Raw genomic sequence first — 17,907 nt, forward strand, 5'->3', positions numbered from 1 at the left:
CCACATCCCTCCGAAGAAATCAGAGGTTCTGGTCCACCACATGGCAATCAGTTGTGATGTGCGTCACACAATATTTGTCACTAACAAAAAGAATTAGATTTGGTGGTGATACATTTAATTTATTTACTTATACATTGAGGTAAAATTGGTAATATAACAGTATATTAGTTTCAGGGACAATGATGATCCTTTTTAGACTCATAAATCAGGTACGTAATGTCTCTCCCACTTTCTGGTATTTGAATGTGCTTTTGGTTCGGGAAGAATGAGTCAAATGGCAGCAAGCTCCCTGGGGAATCACCTGTATCAGTTTTATCTGTGCCACGGCACTGAAAGACCATGGCTGGTGGAGGCAATAATAGTTGTCATGATTGTAAGTTATTGCCCTGCTTCACTTCCCTACAAAATACTAATTTTCACCAAAGTTTGAATCTGAGTTCTCCCATTAGAGTGTGGTGCTTGTGTGACTGTCATCCAGCTTGACGATCTCCAAAGACACAGGTGGAGAATGACTGTGGCTCATCATGCAGCCTGCCCAGCAGATCTGACTCTGGCCAAACATGGTTCAGTTCCTTGGAGCCAGAGCCACTACTCTGGGTCAAGCCTGGGAACCCATCCGTGACATATACCGATGTCACGGACTTTTGCCTACAGGGAAAACTCATATAACTAACTCAATTTTTATTTGTACATAATGTCAAAATGACAGTATTCTATTAATGGCAATTATCACTTTGTAATATGGGCTATAAAAAACTGAAATCACGGTTATTACATAAATACAATATAAATATTCTTGAAGACCTGAGAACAGGCGGCAGCCTCACTCCTGGCCACTCTGCAGATGTTCAGAAACTGCACCACTAGGTGTGACATAGCAGAAATACTCAAAGTATGTCTGGGAGCCATTTTTACACAAAATGCTGTTGTGATTTTTGTTCCCCCTCATGACACTTGGAAATGTCTGGAGACGTTTTTATTGTTGTGATGGAGGGGGCTGGTTTGCCACTGCTACTGGCATCTAGAGATGCTGCTAAACATCTTACAATGAACAAGACAGCACCTCCGTCCCAGCAAAAGATTATTCGTCCCAAAATGTCAACAGAGCTGAGGCTGAAATCCTGATCTCCACTGACACTGAAAGGATAAGCACGTTGGTAGAAATTTTTACCTGATGCAGCTGAGCAAACAACAACCAGTTTCAATTGTAGAAGTGGGGAATATTTGTTACTATAACTGAGCCATCTCTACGTCCTCTAGCTTTTGAGAGTCAGTTTTGTTCAAGTGCCTAGCTTACAGGTGGAAAGTCACTCCCAACATTTCCTGTGGGTTCCTGGGTGACTTTCGTTTTAGCAGCGGTCTGTAGATGCTCTTCACTTTTTTCACTGCTACTGCCTGTTCCCAGATGTTGCTTTCAACTCCTGTGCTTCTACTCACCCCCTCCCCCCGTCCCATCCTAGGACCATTCTTTCTCCCTCATTGCAGATCCAGCCAAAACACCTCCTACATGTGCTTACTGCGGGCTGCCAACTATTGCTGATGGTTCACTGGCCACGATCTTACATAGGGTTTCACTAACCCCATCTATTTGTCACTCTCTCATGTCTTACACATCTCTTTCAGGTGCCTTATGCTGTCTGTTGAGCTGCCAGCTAAAAACTCACAAGTTCCTATTTCTTTCTTATACAAAGCAATTTGGCCTTCTTTGTTTCATTCTTTTCTTCTCTTGCCCTGGGTAGGGTGGGAGTGGGATTACTCAAAAAGGAACATCAGAATATTTTCCTGGACGAAAAACAGCAATCACTAAAAACCCATATCCCACACTGTTCTGAAAGGCCAAAGTGTAAGTACTGTTTCACATAGAATTCTTTTTTCCCCAACAGACTGGGGAGAAACAATGGGATGTAGCTATTAAGATTAGTGGGCACTGGAGTTAGACCATTAGGGATTTGAATCTTGGCAATATTTTTTGCCTGTGTGACCTTGGGCAAGTTACTTAACCTCTCTGTCCCTTAGTTTCCTCACTATTACAATGGGGAAAATAACAGTAACAATCTTATAGAGCTGCTGTGAAAACTAAAAAGGTAATCCATGCGAAGTGCTTTGGTTCAGTGGCTGACACGCGGAAGCTACTCAAGAACTGGTGAGTATTGGAGAGTGGGGTACATAAGCAGACTGTCCGCATAAAACAGGGAGCATGTAATAAGTGCATTCCTATAGAGAGGGATGAGTGGACCAAACTACAGGCATTCAAAGAAGACAAAGAGCTTCTGCCCTTAGACAGTGCCCAGTCTCCTGGGGAAGACGGAGAAGTAAACAAATAACTCTAATGCGACGTGACAGTGCTACAGCAGAAGGCTCCTTACACTTGTCAAATGATGTTTACTCAGCAGTGACCATGACACTGTTGCTGTGGATAGATGTTAGTTTCTGTCCTGCTAGAGAATCACAATGCACATTGCATTCTCCTTGCAGTGGAAGAGAGTAAGTGCACAGTGTCCCTGGGTATCTGGATTTGACCAGCCTCACCGCGAAAATCCACAGCTGAAAGAACAAAGATATGTCTCTGTTCTATCTTTGCTGCTGGGTTCCCCACTCCGTGGGTAGCCTTGGAGGGGCTTTCAGACCCCGGGGTGCACGGCCTCTTGATTAAGATTCGAGGGTCTCAGCAGCGTCTTAGATGCACACAGGAGTCAGCTGCCTGCCCCAATCCTACAGGAGATTAATCACGTCATGTCTAAAAAGGGCCCATATTATTAAGTAGAACATTCAATATGCCAGTTTTAGGTGACTTAAACCCCTAAGTCATACTTCATTGCTTTTAATTATTTATGTTGTGAGTACATGTCCTGAGTAAGCACATTTCCAAACAGCAGTGATGATGGAAGTGCAATAAGCATTATTCTTTGTATGATATCAAGACCTTTTCTTCCCATCATCTCCCCAGCCTCCAAAATATATCGTGGCCGACGATGAGTTACAGAAACTCCAGGAACTATTGTTCTGCTAATTAAAGTCAATGAAAACTTAGATTTTTAAACATTTATAGAGAATATTGACAGCACCTTGAGTGTCACAAAACAAAAAGGGGTATCTTTATGAAACAGCATAAAGTTAAAGTCAATCAAATGGGGAAAAAAAAGTCAAAGTTGGATTTATTCCTCACATCGGACTAGGATAAATTCAAAGCAGATATGATATTTGAAGTCTAAACTGAAACCATTTTCTCTTTTAGGAGAAGCTAAAAGACAGTTATTCATCTTAGAGTGGGGAAGGCCTTTCTCATTGTAACATTAAATCCAGAACCCTGACAGAAAAGATTATATATTCAATCTCATAAAATTAAAATTTTCCACATAGAAAAGCCATAAGCAAAGTTGAAAGACAAATAACAACCTGGATGGAAATATCTGCGGCTCTGTTATAGCCAAAGACTAATTTCCCTTAACATACGTGCTCCGACAAATCAGAAAGGAGAAGACCAATTGTGTGATAGAAAAAATGGGCAAAGAATATGATCAAGCAGGGCCTGGAAGAGAAAGCACAAATGGACCCCAGGCACATGAAAATGGTTCAGCCTCACTCACAATACAAGAAATTTAAATTGTACTGAGATACCAATTTTCAGTGGTCAAATTAGCAAAGACCCGAAAGTCTGATACCATGCTCTGTGATGCGGGGGTTCTGAACCAGGCATTTTCATACCCCGCTAGTAGCAGTGTAAGGTGGTGAAACAGCTAGCTAGAGCAATTGGCATTAACTCTATGTCTACAAATTGAGGCTTTAGATATTCTCCAAATGTACAAGATGAAATATACGCAATATTACCCATTATAGCCATGAGTCAAAAGCAAAACATTATTAGCTACCTAAATGCCCATCCATACGCATTAAATTAATTGTGGCACATTCACACAGTATCATACAATGCAGCGAAAAAAAGAATGATGAAACTTTTTATGTGCTGATATAATAATCTCCTATCTATTGTTAGGCAAAAAAAGCAAGGTGTAGAACAGAGTGTATAGCGTGCTATACTTTGTGTACAAAGAGAGAGAGTATATATGTGTGTGTGTGTGTGTATAGTTTTTTTCCTATATAAACATGAAATATTTCTGTATGGCTGGAGTCAGCAGTAGAAAGGATGTTTCACCATATATCCTTTGGTTTTGATTCTTTTGGATATTCAACTACGTGAAGGTATCATCTATTAAACCTTTAAAAATGAAATAAAAATAATAATAATAAGCCAAAAATTGTAAATAAATCAATTAAAAATTTGTTAACATATTAAATAAAATCAATGCTATTAATAAGTTAACAGCCAAGTTTCTAAACCCATGTATGCTTGTCTTTCTGTTCAATCTCTATTCCTTCTCTTTGATCCTCAACACAATCTAGTTTTATTTAGGCCTCTGCCTCTCCCAATATATCCCATGTCTCAGGCCACATCTGGAACTGCCTGGTCTAAGGGTAGTTCCATTCCCATGGCTGGTAATTGGCTCAGGAACTATGGCCAAAGGCAGTGCGTGGCATTGAGAATAAGAGTTGACTCAAGAATGCTAGAGGCTCCTGGGAAAGAAGTTTCCTTGCTCTTAGATGAACTTCGCCCAAGTCGATGGCATTTCTATGTGAAACTAACAACTGCTGCAGCTGCTTTGCATTTGTGAAGGAAGCAGCCCAAGGTCAAAGCCAACACATAGAGAGGTCATCTCAGGGTATTGCAAGAAAATAGATCCAGAGCCACTAAATTAAACTGCCCCTGAAGCCTGCCCTGCCTCCTGGACTTGCAGTTGTATGAAGCAATACTTTTCCTCATTGTTTATGTGAGTTTGAATTGAATTTTCTGCTACTCAAAGCCATAGGCTAATACTCGGATTGCACAGAGGCGTATGTTTCCAAGAATCAAAGTGAAACACATGGGTAAGACAGAAAGAAAGAAAAAAAAAAAGCCTCCTGAAGTTTCTCAGACTTAGCAAACTGCCAAGGCCCATGGCATGTGTTGACATAAAAACTTTCCAAATCAAGCTCTGAACTCCAATTAGAATATGGTACAGAAATAAGTTGGGAGGAAGGGTAGGAGACGCTGAGCAGAAATCTACCAACGTGCACAGTGCTTGTGACTGGGTAGGGGGCCTACTGGGTAAGTTTTAGCTCCTTTTTTTTTTTTTAATATTTTCTCAGGTAAAGTATGTGAATGTATTACTTTTGTGATGAAAAAACTACATACAGCCCCGAAGGCCACTTGGAAGCAGGATGGTAGAGAGGCTGTGGTCAAGCAAACTGCCAAAAGTTAATGTCAGGTTTTCAAAAGACAAGCCTGAAGGCTAATACATAAATAAATAAATGCTTAGCAAAAGATCTTCATAAATTAGGGATTAGGAAGCTTAAGAATTCCTAGTAAACCTGAGGCTATTGGGAGTGAAGGATTAGAAATAAACAAAATCGGAGACACTGCTTTGGGTAAGATCCCAGGTGTTCAAATTACTTTCAGCAAATAATAGTAAATCCTTCCTTCTCCCACCAAAGTAAATAAATAAATAAAATAAACAAAATGGACAAACCACCTTAGATGAAGGCTGTAATAATTGGAGCAGAGCGCGTTTTTCTGTGATTTTCACAAATGCTTCTGAGGTGTCGTATTTCTGATCACCCCTCATGCGGAGTTTGTTTTCATTTTCTGGTAGTTCCCACAAGTGAGGGTCACCACAGGATTCAGGTTGGGAGGCTTTAGCATCTTCTGGATGAAGGAGAATCCTGGAAGTGGATGATAGGAAGTTTCTTTTCCTTTATTAACCCACTGGCAACCTTTTGAGGAGTAGAAGGGAGATGAGATCTCCATAAAGGATGCTTGAGTCTAGGATGATCAGGGAAGTAAGAGGAAACCAGGAAGAGAGCAATGATCTAGAAGCAAAATATATGACCTAAGATGGGGACTGAAAAGTGCCTGCTGGACTTCACAACCAGGAGATCACTGGTGATTTGGGCAAGAGCAGAGGTGAGAGTTAAGTTCAAGGCAGGGGAGGAACATTGTTTCACCATTAAGAAACCTGGCTGTGAAGGAGAGGAGAATGAGAGTGGAAGCTGGAGTGGACAGAAGGCTTAGGGATGAGAGTGCCAGCAGAGAGAGGATGCTTGTGGAGCCTGAGGGACCAAGCTTACCGAACAGTATGGGTCAGAGACTGCAGGAGATGGGGTCCAGAGCACAAGTGGAGTAGTTTCCTTACACAGAACGACATCTATTCCACTAAGACAAGGAAAAAAGAAGATGCGTGCATGTGTAGATAAATTTAGAAGAAGGAGGGCAGGAAATTGAGAGATTACGGTCCAATATCTTCTATTTTCTTTGTGCTCTGGGAATGGGAGTGGTATAGACGTCTTGAGAATACTGGTGAGATTTTTAAAGTTGTTAAGAGGGATGTGGGACTATATTCAGTATCTTGTAATAACCCTTAATGATAAAGTATATGAAAAAGAATATATATGTATAACTGAATCAATATGCTGTGTACCAGAAACTAACACAACATTGTAAATCAACTGTGCTTCAATTAAAAGAAAAAAAAGAAGGATGCAACAGGTATTGAATAAGAACCAAAGAATTGCTAGTAAGAATCCAGGTAGCAGCTGATTTAGCACTTGGAAATTTAGTGTCTGTGCTAGGGGCAGAAAAGGCAGATAGGTCCGGCATCATGGTTTTGGTTAATGGCAAGGGTGGGAGGTAAAGGACTGAAAAAGCACTAGCCATTGGAATGACTGAATTGCAGAACCAAGAGATTTAAACTAGATAAGGAAGTGAGGTGGGGAGAAGTGGTTGTGATCGTGGCAGTAGAGGGGTCAGCAGAAAGAAAAGAGGGAAGCATTTTTAAAAAGGAAACGTCAGAAACAGTGGTTCTCAATACCAGTTTGCAGAAGAATAGGGAGCTTAACAAAGATGCAGATCTCTGGGCCCCATGTCAGAGACTTCAATTTAGTAAGTCTTGAGTAGAGCTGAGGGCTCTGCATTATTTTTCCATGTTATGAATTGCTTTTTAAAAATGGATAATACGTGTGTGACATAAAATTCACAGAGTACAAAAGACGTGCAAGGAAAAGCAAGTCTTTCACTCACTTCTGTGGTAACTTCTGCTGCCATTTTCTCAGATGTCCTATTAGGACCATTCAATACCATAATCCTATACCATATGTGTGTATATATATGTGTGTGTGTGTGTGTGTGTGTGTGTGTGTGTGTAAAACCATAGCAAATACTCTGTTCTACACCTTTTTATTGCACTTAACCACATACATTAAAGATCAATCCATATCCATTTGTTAAAAGCTAATTCAATATTCTATTAGCTTCATGGAATTCTATTTTTTTAATACTAAAAGACGGAAAACAATGAGTGTTTATATTAATTCTCTAATTCAGAGATTCCCAATAGTGGAAGAGTTTTTCAATACCCTATGAACAGACATGCCATAACTTGGAAGTCTGTGTTTTTAACAGAAGATTATGATTTGGGTGGTTCATGGACTAGGCTTAGAAAAACACTTGTCACAGGACTTGAGAGCACAATGAGTTTAAAAGATGGAAATAGAGAAAGAGAGTGAGAAAACTAGGGAAACAGGGAGGTTTTACTTTGCATTGTGATTCCCTCCTGATTTATTTGAGAGATTTTATCTTGACTATATCACTCCCCTAGGACATATATACAAAATATCTTTACGCATAATTAGAAAATGGTTATGTATATTAACAGCTACTGAATCCCAGAGACAGTAAGCAAAGCAAAACTGAAAATCAAAACCCAAACCCAAACCAAACCAAACCAAGTTAAACCAAGTGAACAAACAAAACTAGTAAGAAATACATTCCCATGTGCTGTCAAAATTTCCATAAAGAAATATGTGACAAATCTCCAAGGGAAAGATGTTTTTATTACATCACTAGGATGTTCATTTTTGCCATTAGGAAAAAGCTGCAGCACTAGGAACTAAATGCAATGAGACAGCAATGCTGAATTCCCCAGGATTCTTGAATTCTGCTCGAATTTCTTGACTTGGGCTAGGACTAATTTAGAAAGTAGAAGACTCTCGATTGAAACACAGGTTTATTTGATTCCATACCCCATGATCTTTCCACTACCTAACATTACTTCCCACCAAGGAATTTTCTTAGTGCCCCTTGCCAGGGGAGCCAGACATCCAGCCTCCAGAAGTGACACCTCTCATTTCTGCCTAACTACAGGCAGATGCTCTAGACGACACTGGTAACTACTAATCAGGTGAGATTTTGGGAGAATCACTCAGCTACATCAGTTGGCCCAATACATCCTGCCGGAATTATGCTACCCTGGCTGAATCGGGATGGTAGCAAGCTCCTTAATATGGTAAAGCTAAAACACAAGGGACATCTGACATAGAAGAATCCTTTAATGTCAAGAGATGGGAAACAATGCATGGGTATGTTGTTTATAATTCAGCGATTCCCAGCATCTGGGGAATTTTGCAATATCCTATATAGTCACCCTTTCATTTCATTGTCCTACCCCGAAAGTGTTGTGTGTGAGTTTAAGAAAAGTGAATTGGGTTTTGTTTTTTTTTTAACATACAACAGAAGATACTCTCAGTGACACAAAACTATAGTGAGAATTACTGAACTAGTTAGTGTCAATTAAAACATGTTCTAAAGTACTCATCGTATGAAACTGACATTTAAAGAAAAGAACAGAGTAGACTGAGATGAGATTTCCAAGAAAGATGAGCTGCTCTTATTTTACTTACTTAGCTCCAGAACCAGATACTGGTATTTTATAATTATATTACGGAAGACTTGGGAAGTCCCCCCACCCTTCCTCAGCCGCCCTTTGACTTTTATGTCCCTGATGGGACATCGAGTGGTATATTCCGTATTTCTTCTAAGCTGGTGAAATGCCTTTGACTGTCGAAGAGTTACCAGCTGAAAGCTGAAACAGATGAAAATCTTTAATTGAAAAGTCATCGTTTTCTGTATTGTATTGATTCACGTTAAGTTGACTGAGTGTCAGTTGATCTTAACAGCATGCTACTGGGCATCGTGTGACAGACTGAGAAGTGTCTTGCCCTCAAGGAACGTACAGTTTAGATGGGATATAAAGTAGTCCACATTTAAGTGCTAAATTAATGGAACATAGCAGTACTCTAAGCTATTCAAAAAAATAGATGAATGGGTTTGAAATAGAATGAATTTTAGTAGGCAGATGGGGGAGTAAGGTTTTGTAGGTAAGGCAAATGGCATCAGTGAGAGCATAGAGGCAGAAATTCATAAATCCAGGGGCTGATAAATAAAAGTGAATAAATGAGTAGGCTGCTTTTTATGTTAAAATGTTTCCTGTTGATGAATAACAGGAGCTAAGTTAGAGAAAATAGTGATTCAGGTTGTGGGGGACCTTGAATGCTTGGCTAAGGAGTGTGTCTTTAGTACTGTGGGCACCAGAAGGAAACTGAAAGCTTCTGAGAAGAGGAGGGCATGGGAAAAGTGGATTAGAGGAATAAATTTGTTGATGGAATGCAGAATGGTTTTGAAGAGAGATTGGAGGCAGTAGGAGCCTATTTGGTCTGAGTTTATGAGAGTATCCACCAGAGTGACTGATCTGGCAAATGTAAAGGAAGGACTGAATAAGAGAAAGGAAAGGACTGCGTTGTCTGTAGGAAATTAGACATGGGAGAGAGTATATGAGGTTCCAAATCTGGGCAAGTGGGAGAAAGCTGGTTTCACCAAGAGAAACAAATAAGAAAGGCTTGTCTGGGGGGCAAGTGTGTAAGGAAGACATGGACAACTGCTACATCTAGACTGTTGGCAGGACATGTGGCTATGGTGTTTCAGCAGATCATGGCTGCCGCATAAACTGACCAGAGCTGCGGTATGTATGCCTCTGCTCTGAGGTGGGCTTGGGGGGGGGATTACTAGAAGGTTTTGCACGCTCAGCTTTGCCCCTTTTGGGCAGGAGAGACCATCTGCTGTCAAAGCATCCCCAGTCCTCAAGGGGCATAGGAACTAGTTAGGAAGTATAATTCTAATAGAATGAGCTGAAAGACAAGCAAATGCCGGGGGTAGTTTGGCAATATGTCATTGCTGCCAACTTTGACATGTTAAGTGTCACATTATTAATGGCTTTTATGCATGGCTAAGAGGGTTAACACTTAGTGAATTGGACTCCTTAGTTTTTGTCCTGCTCTTATATTTTATGGGTATGATAGGGTACGTTACCTCTCTGTGCCTTGGCTTCCCATTTGTAAAATAGGAAGCTTGTTGTGGCAACATTCATAAACATTTTGAGAGCTACATATAAAAAGCAATGTAGGATTCTCTCCCCTCCCACCCCCACCCCAGAGACTGAGTCAGTCTCTGGGAAAGGTCATCCATTTCACTGAATTCTTTGAATGGCTAACTCCCTAAGTCAGTTAATTAACATTTTTCTAAAATGCTTTTACCAATCCAGAGATGAAAGATGTGGTCTATAACTGTCTTTTCTACCTTCTCATCCTGCTGACCCTTTTTTACTCAGTGGCTGGTGCCCTGGGACTCCCATTTCTAGGCTCTCGGATCAACCCCAGCCATAGTGGAGGGGAATGAGAGCTCCACATTAACACTCTGGGACATCAACATAAGGCAACCATGATAAGTGTGAACTGCGGTCTCAGTTCTAGGTGTTAAGCTCTTCCTTTCTTTCTAAGTCTCCTTCCGCCTGCCAGATCTGGCTTTTGGATACTCATCTCGTTGCACTGAGCCCAAGTCCTTGCCCTCCAAACTTGCCTAGTACTTGCTCAAGGACCTGAATTCTATTTGTTTCCATCAGTTCCCCAAAGGGAGAGGAATCTAGACCTAAAAGACAGCACTGAGGCTGGGACCTTGCTATCAGCAACACGTTTTCTTAATGCTTGCCATGAGTTCCCAATTTTGTATGCTTCTGGATTTCCCAAGGCTGCATTCCAGCTGCGCATTGGTTTATCACACTCAAATTCGCTGTGTTGAACTGGCCTGACGCTGGCTGCCTTCCTGGCTGCTGCCGGTTACGTATCCTCCAAATACTGTCTTCTGGCCGCTTGCCCATCAAGCCAGCTGAGTTTGCCGCCAATTCCATGGATGTATCCAGTTCTGGTCTCCCCTTATTCCAGTCCACCTCACCCATATTACAGTTAATCCTTTTTACATTAAACTACAGCAGGTATTTGCTGATGTGGAAACTAATGTGGTGTTGGAATTTTATCCTTGTTTACATCTTTCTTTGTGTTGGAAAGGCTTGGGATCACTTCCAAAACCTGCTCAGAGAGCTTTCCTGTCTCCTTGGGCAGAAACAAATGAACACTTGACAATACCTTGTGTCTGTGACCAAGCCTCAAGGCCACTGTTTTAATTGTAAAATTGCATCATTCACTTTAATTTTACTTTAGACATACTAATATATTTAAAGTATATTTTGGCCAGCGTTCATTCCCCTTTCAATTTCAGGGCATGTTTTTGGAACTCGATGGCTTTGTGCTTATAAGGAAACGAACAAATCAAGGGTGGGGATGGTGTTCTACAATGGCAGTTTCAACTTTTAGGGTATATTAGAATCTTCTGCAGGGTTTGTTAAAGCAGATAGCTAGGTCTCATGCCCAGAGCTTCTCTGGAGTGATACCTGAGAATCTGCATTTCTGACATTTCTTAGGGGATGTTGACACAGCTGGTCCTGGGATTACACTTTGAGAACAACTGGTCATACGTTTAATAGGCCACAGGTGACCAGAGGTTGAGCAGCTGTTAACCAGTTCAAACTTTTATCTGAATGGATAAGGTGGAGAGTGCTGAGAAATAAACTTTCAAAGTTCAGTCCACACAGGATGACTGCTGGTTCCAGAAGACTCTCAACCACTTATTACTCATGAGAGCTTGGGCAATCAGGTTCTTTGAGTTTGGGTTTCCTAATTCATAAAATAAGGATAGCCTCCATGCTGCCCTTACCGGAGTATTACAAAGGTCAAATGAAATGAGTGTGAAAATATTTGAACTATAAAGTTGTATGACTCTGGGAAGTATTGCAATGATTTTTCAATACACTCCTTCAAACGTCACCGCCAGTTTTTGTTGTTGTTGTTGTCTTTTTTGTTTTTGGCTCTCTTGCTTTTCACATTAATTACAGCAACTTTAATCCAGGAATATAGAGTACTTTCATCGCTATCATAAGCTCAAAGTTCAAACTCTTTTTAAAAACGTGTATTTCATTCAATGAGATCAGACATGCCTTATAAATATTACACAGAGCCAAGAATGGTTCCCAGTCTTCACAGCTATAAAAAGAGAAGTACAAGACCCTATTGTGACTTGGGGTGGAGTCACAGTTAATCTTTCAACCCTGTTTAGATTGGCCCATTAATAACAATAGCTACAAGTTACGGCACGTTAAAAAAATAAAATCACCGTGTACAATGATCAATCCGTCTGCCCCATACTTTTACATCTCTTGTAATTTCTATTAATTTATCTGTCTTGGGAAGTAATAAATCCTTCCAGTCCTGGCCGTGGCTATTTTTCTCAGTTAAGGGCCTCCAGCTCACTCCATGGGCCAACATAGTTATTGCTCGTAGTGGGTGCCTTTAGGATTTTCCATCATCAACTGTACCTAATTCGGGCCTTCAATGAGCATCTCAGATATTAGCCTCATTGTTGCTAGGTCTTTAATAGGTATAAAATGTCCACGGTGCTGACAGGGTTCTAAACACGACGTTTCGGGGAGCAGAAGACCCCGTTTGGGGACTGGCCAAGGAACTCCCGAGGTTCGCGTACCGGGAGTGGAAAGGGGTCTCCCAGAGCCCCGCCCTCTCGGTCACCGAAACCTTGGAGCCCCGCCCCCGGGCCAGGGCCCGCGTCCGCTCCCCCCGGGCGCCGGCAGGAGGCGCCCGCGGCAGTCAAGGTGCTGTGCGCACCCGCGGGGAGCCAGCCCAGGGGGCGGAGGGAGAGGAGAGGAGGAGCCGGAGGGGGCGCGGCTAGCTCCCGGTCCTTGCCGGGCGCCGGGCCTCCTTCTCCGCCCGGCCCAGGGCTGGCGGCCGGCGGGGGTCGCGGAGGCAGCGGCGGCGGCGCTGGCGGGCCGCGGGTGGCGGGGGCTTGGCGCCGGCCCCGGGTGTTAGGAGACAAGATGGCGGCGGCGCTCCGGAGGCCGGTCCCCTCCTCTTCTGCGCTCTCCTCCGCCCCGCCGCTCGCCGCCTCCTCCTCGGTCTCCTCCTCCTCGTTCGCTGCCTCCTCCTCCTCCTCCTGCAGCAGCCCTAGCGACCGCCGAAGCTCCGGCCCGCTCTCCGGGAGCTCCGGAGGGGGATAGACGGGGCAGCTGCGGGCTCCGGCGACGGAGGCAGAGCTGGGGCCGGGGCGGGGACGGCGGCGGCGGCGGAGGCGGCGGCGGCGGCGCCGGGTGGGGATGGGGTCGCAGACGCTGCAGATCCTCCGGCAGGGGGTGTGGGCCGCGCTCAGCGGGGGCTGGTACTACGACCCGCACCAGGCCACGTTCGTGAACGCGCTGCACCTCTACCTGTGGCTCTTTCTGCTCGGCCTGCCCTTCACCCTCTACATGGTGAGTGTGGGGGCAGGGAGGAGGGTGGCTCCTTCCCCCTTCTGGCTGGCTGGCTGGCTGGCTGGCTGGCTTACCCGAGTCCGGCGGGCCGGGGGGGCGCCCTCTTCCTCCTCTCGGTGCGCGCACCCCACCATCCCGCACCCCCGTCCCACAGGGGCCCCTCGCCCCCTACTCCCCTCCCCCATCCGTACTCCCCACTCTGCCTGGAGGGCTTTCCTGGTTTCAGTGATGACGGGAGAAACGGATTGGCAGCAGCCCCCACTTCCCGCCCCCGGGCGCGCAGCCCGTTTACTGGGAAATAGTAGCTTCCTAGGCCCCCTTTTCAGGGGGTCCTGAGCCCCTACCCTCCCAGCCTTTCTACCCGGCTGGGTAGAGCCCGAGTGGGGCTCCCTGCCTCCGCGTTTGGTGGTGGGCGCCGAGCATTTTGCTGGAAGGGGCCGCCGCATCCATCCCTGGCGCGCGTGCTTATTTGCGTTCGGTTCCTCGGGCGCCGGGCACCCCTGGGACACTCCCTTCCCCCGAGGCTGTTCTCGCTCCTCCTCTCCCGGGAGTACCCTCCCTCCACCTCGCTTCTAATCCGCGCGCCGAGCCCTTGGAGCGGGGGAAGAATGTGTGCCGCTCCGTTCGGAATGCATTTGTGGGGCGTCCGGGCTCTCTTACTCGCTCAGACGCGGCTGTTGAAAATCTGGCTCTCACCCTTCCTGCCTCTCAGAATCCTGTTTTTGCTTACCACTGGTTCTTTTCGGTTTGGCTCTGTGGTCAATGGCTGTTATTTCCAGGCCAGCTTTTAGGGGAGGGAGCGGGGGAGATACGGGGAATCTGGCTGGCATTTCAGTAGATTTGTTTGGGTTGGTTCAAGGCCTTTTACTGATAGGAAAGAAGAAAGTACTGCCTGTTGCTGAATTTAGTACGGTCAGCTTCTCAAAATGATCCAGTTTTTAAGCTGTATTTTCACTGAAAGTTACGAGCACATTTTCTTTTTAAAAACACGTTAGGTTAGGGTGGGGCGCTAGGGAGACTGATGTGGAAGAGGTGATACGGAAGCGTCAGTTAACATTTTAAAATAACTGGAAAGGAGGAAGGCTTGGTAACTTTGTTTTAGGAGAATGCTTTTAAATATATTTCTGCCAACTTTGTGGTTCTTCGTGAAGCTGTAGTAAGGGGACTGGACTAGAAAATCTGGGAGTATGGACTACAAGGAGTGCCAAAGGTGAGGATACTCAGTTCTTTCCCAAGTGAAGCTCATTTTTACTGATTGGCAGAAAAAGTGGGGGAGGATGTTGTAAATGTCACATCCTCAAGCAAATTTAAATTTTTCTTTGAAATTGTTTGGGAAGGACTTGCTGCTTGAGGTTAAAAAGGCATTTACAAAAACGTGCTGATGACTGATGGCTTACTTTTTTAGGGGACTTGCTCAGTCTTGTCCCTTTTGGAAAATCTATTAACACGAAGTGTTATCATTTTCAATTAATTCTGGCCCAGGGAGTTAGTTCTATTTGCACTTCTTTATCTTCCAGGAATATGACATCATTAATGTACAGGTTAATTACTTTGGGTGTAAGAATCCTCAGGCTGTCACAGAGCTTTTCATAGCAGATTTCTTTTATATCCAAGAGAATTGTAAATTTAAAACTGAAGCTGGTTCTTGAGATGTCAGGATTCGTCGCTGTGTTCCAGTGTAAGGCTCCCATGTTAGCACCAGACCTGTGTTAGTGGGTTAGGGCTCTTTGTGTAATTAACAAACATTACTGAAGGAAATTTAAAGCAAATAGAAAGCAATGCATTGAGTTTACTGCTTCATTTTGGCAGTTTATTCAGTTAAATTTAATCTGCAAATAAATTTTTGAGTGTCTACTATATGCGGGGCATTTTGCTGGGTCCTAGGAAAATGAAATTGCTTCTCTGATTTTCTTGTTTAAGTTAATGGCAACTCGACTTTTCCTAAACTTTTAAAAAGCTCTCCTTGATTCTTCTCTTTCTCTTCACATCCAGTTCATAAACAAATCTTGTGGATTCTATCTTCAAAACCTAACTAAAATCCAGCTAGTCATCACCACCACTCCCTTGGTTTAAGGCATCATTATTTCTCTCCTGGGTTACTGCAGTGTTGTAATGAGGTTCACTGCTTTCACTTTTTTTTTTTTTTTATTCTCTATTCTCAGTAAAGATGTCTGAGTGATTTTTTAAAATTTAAGTCAGATCATAGCATTCTTCAGAGCCTCTCCTCCCATGTGTCCATCCTCCTCCAGCCCCAAACACACACTTGCCTTCTTATGATATTTTTTGTGCACAGTAACTGTTTTCTTGCCTCAGGGCCTTTGCACTTGTTCCCCCCTTTGTCTGGATAACTCCTCTCTTCCAGATGTCTGTGTGACTTACGTATTCTACTTATTTCAGGTTTTAGTTATATGTGGGGCTTCCCTTGGTAGCCTATGTAGAATAGAATCTTCCCAGCTCCTCCAGTACTTCCTAGCCTTCCCACCCTCCTTCACTTACTAACACTTACTATGAATTGATACACGTTCATTACTTAATGTTTCTCTTATCCCATTAGAATATAAGCCCCAAGAGGGCAGAGACTTTTTGTTTACTGCTGTTTTGTCAGGACCTAGATCAGTGTCAAGCACATAAGTACTCATGTTAAATGAATGATTAGAAATGAACAAGACACAGCTTTTGCCTTCAGGGAACTTCAAGTTTAGCTTGCGGAAAATGAACTATTACAAGCATTAGAGCTGTTATGAAAAGGTAAGTACAGAATGACCCTGAGCTTTTAATCAGGGATTGATCCTAGTCTAGGGGCAGTTAGCAAAGAAGATTGGTAAATGTTTTAGGAAACTAGTCGTATTATGGTGTTGCAGTAGTCGAAAGTATACATTAAGTATGTGTGTAGATTCTCTATCCCAAACCCTGTGTCCTCATAGTGACTTGTTTTGCAACTTGAGGCAGAGCTGGGATTTTGAAGCCATTGTATAGGCACCCACCCCCTCACCTTTTTTTTTTTTAAAGACCTAGCGCCTGTGAAGAGTGGTATGTTGAGTTAGGAAGAGTCTTACGGCTTTTTGTATAGGATTCAAACACTTTGCTATTTGTAGCTTTTGTGACTACTTTGTATATCCACAAAATTTATATAGCTTTTGTAATTATAAAACTTTTCAGTAGTGAAAATCAAGAAGTAACTTTTCCTTCTTACTTTCATTGTCCTTCTGTTTTCCTTAAGGCACTCACCCCATTTTATCTTGCTATAATTATGTGTGTACATGACATGTCACAGATGGTGAGCTGTGTGGGCGTGAGCTTTGTGGCATTTTCGTGTGGTGGAAAGCAGACTGGGGTTCGTGTCATCTTGATTTTTGAATCTTGGCTCTGTTATTGATTGTGTGCCCTTTGGGCAAGACTCTCCACCTTTCTGAACTTGGATTTACTCATTTGTGAGATGTTTCATGGGTATTTTTTAAGAAAATATTTACGAAATAGATTAAGTTATTCACCTATAGAGTGGCTGTCAGTAAATGTCATTTGCAAGAGCTGATTAGAACAGTATTTCCTCTGTAATGTTGTGGGACTAGAGATTAGAAAGCAAGTCAAGCCATTATCTTCACATATTGTTGTTCAACATAATATTTTCTTTTCCAAAGAGTTGTATCCCTAGGTGATGATCTGTAACACTAAAACCTCTTTCTGTAAGTGGTCCTCAGACTCCAGTTGACTTGAGGATCACTTGGACATGTTAAATATGTGCATATGTGCATGTTCATTCTGATGCAGACGATCTGGAGTGTGACCTGTTATATTTTATAAACACTCCCAGTCAGTTTAAAAACCTTGATCAATATGCCTCAGCCTCCCAGCCCCTGACTTACAGCCAGCTGCTTACTCAGCATAATCTCTTGGCTGTGTCACAGGCATCATGTCTAACAATGTTCTTGATTCCCCACTACACACACCCCTCTCCCCCCAAAAAACTTGTTTTCTTTCTCTGTCTTTGTTCTGTTAGTTAATGGCACCGTCTTATATCTGGTTGCTCATACCTTCCCCCTCTTCCTCGCCTTATGAGCAGTTCTTATCATTTCTTCTGACAAGTATCAGCCTTCCTTTCCACTTCCTGATTCACGCTGTTTTTTGTCTGCACTGCTGCCTTAGTTTCTGTTCTTGCCCTTTTACAACTCTTTCTCCGCAAAGTAAGAGACATCAGTCTCCGTTCGTGTCCTTCCCTCTTTCTGATATCCTTCAATTATTTATTTATTTTTGCACTTAGAATAAAATCCATCATCCTTACTGAGGCCTCACCAAAGACAAAGTCTTTGATAAAGTCCCCCCTTTATCAGCAGTTTGT

General features: G+C 43.1%; 1 protein-coding gene across 6 annotated transcripts in view; it reads left to right on the plus strand.

Moving 5' to 3' along the window:
• Positions 1-12,984: 12,984 nt before the first annotated feature.
• Positions 12,985-17,907, plus strand: part of PCNX1 (pecanex 1) — a 183,506-nt gene continuing 178,583 nt past the window's right edge. For 2 of the 6 annotated variants that reach the window (XM_064486078.1, XM_031453981.2), the window contains exon 1: positions 12,986-13,571. In XM_064486078.1, coding sequence (XP_064342148.1) covers positions 13,419-13,571 — 153 coding nt within the window. In that variant the 5' untranslated portion in view covers positions 12,986-13,418. Of the gene's footprint in view, positions 13,572-17,907 lie in introns of all 6 variants that reach the window. The other 4 variants (XM_031453978.2, XM_031453979.2, XM_064486077.1 and 1 more) reach the window with 3 other exon arrangements.

Source organism: Camelus dromedarius, chromosome 5 (assembly GCF_036321535.1).
Source record: "Camelus dromedarius isolate mCamDro1 chromosome 5, mCamDro1.pat, whole genome shotgun sequence".
Classification (NCBI taxonomy): domain Eukaryota; kingdom Metazoa; phylum Chordata; class Mammalia; order Artiodactyla; family Camelidae; genus Camelus; species Camelus dromedarius.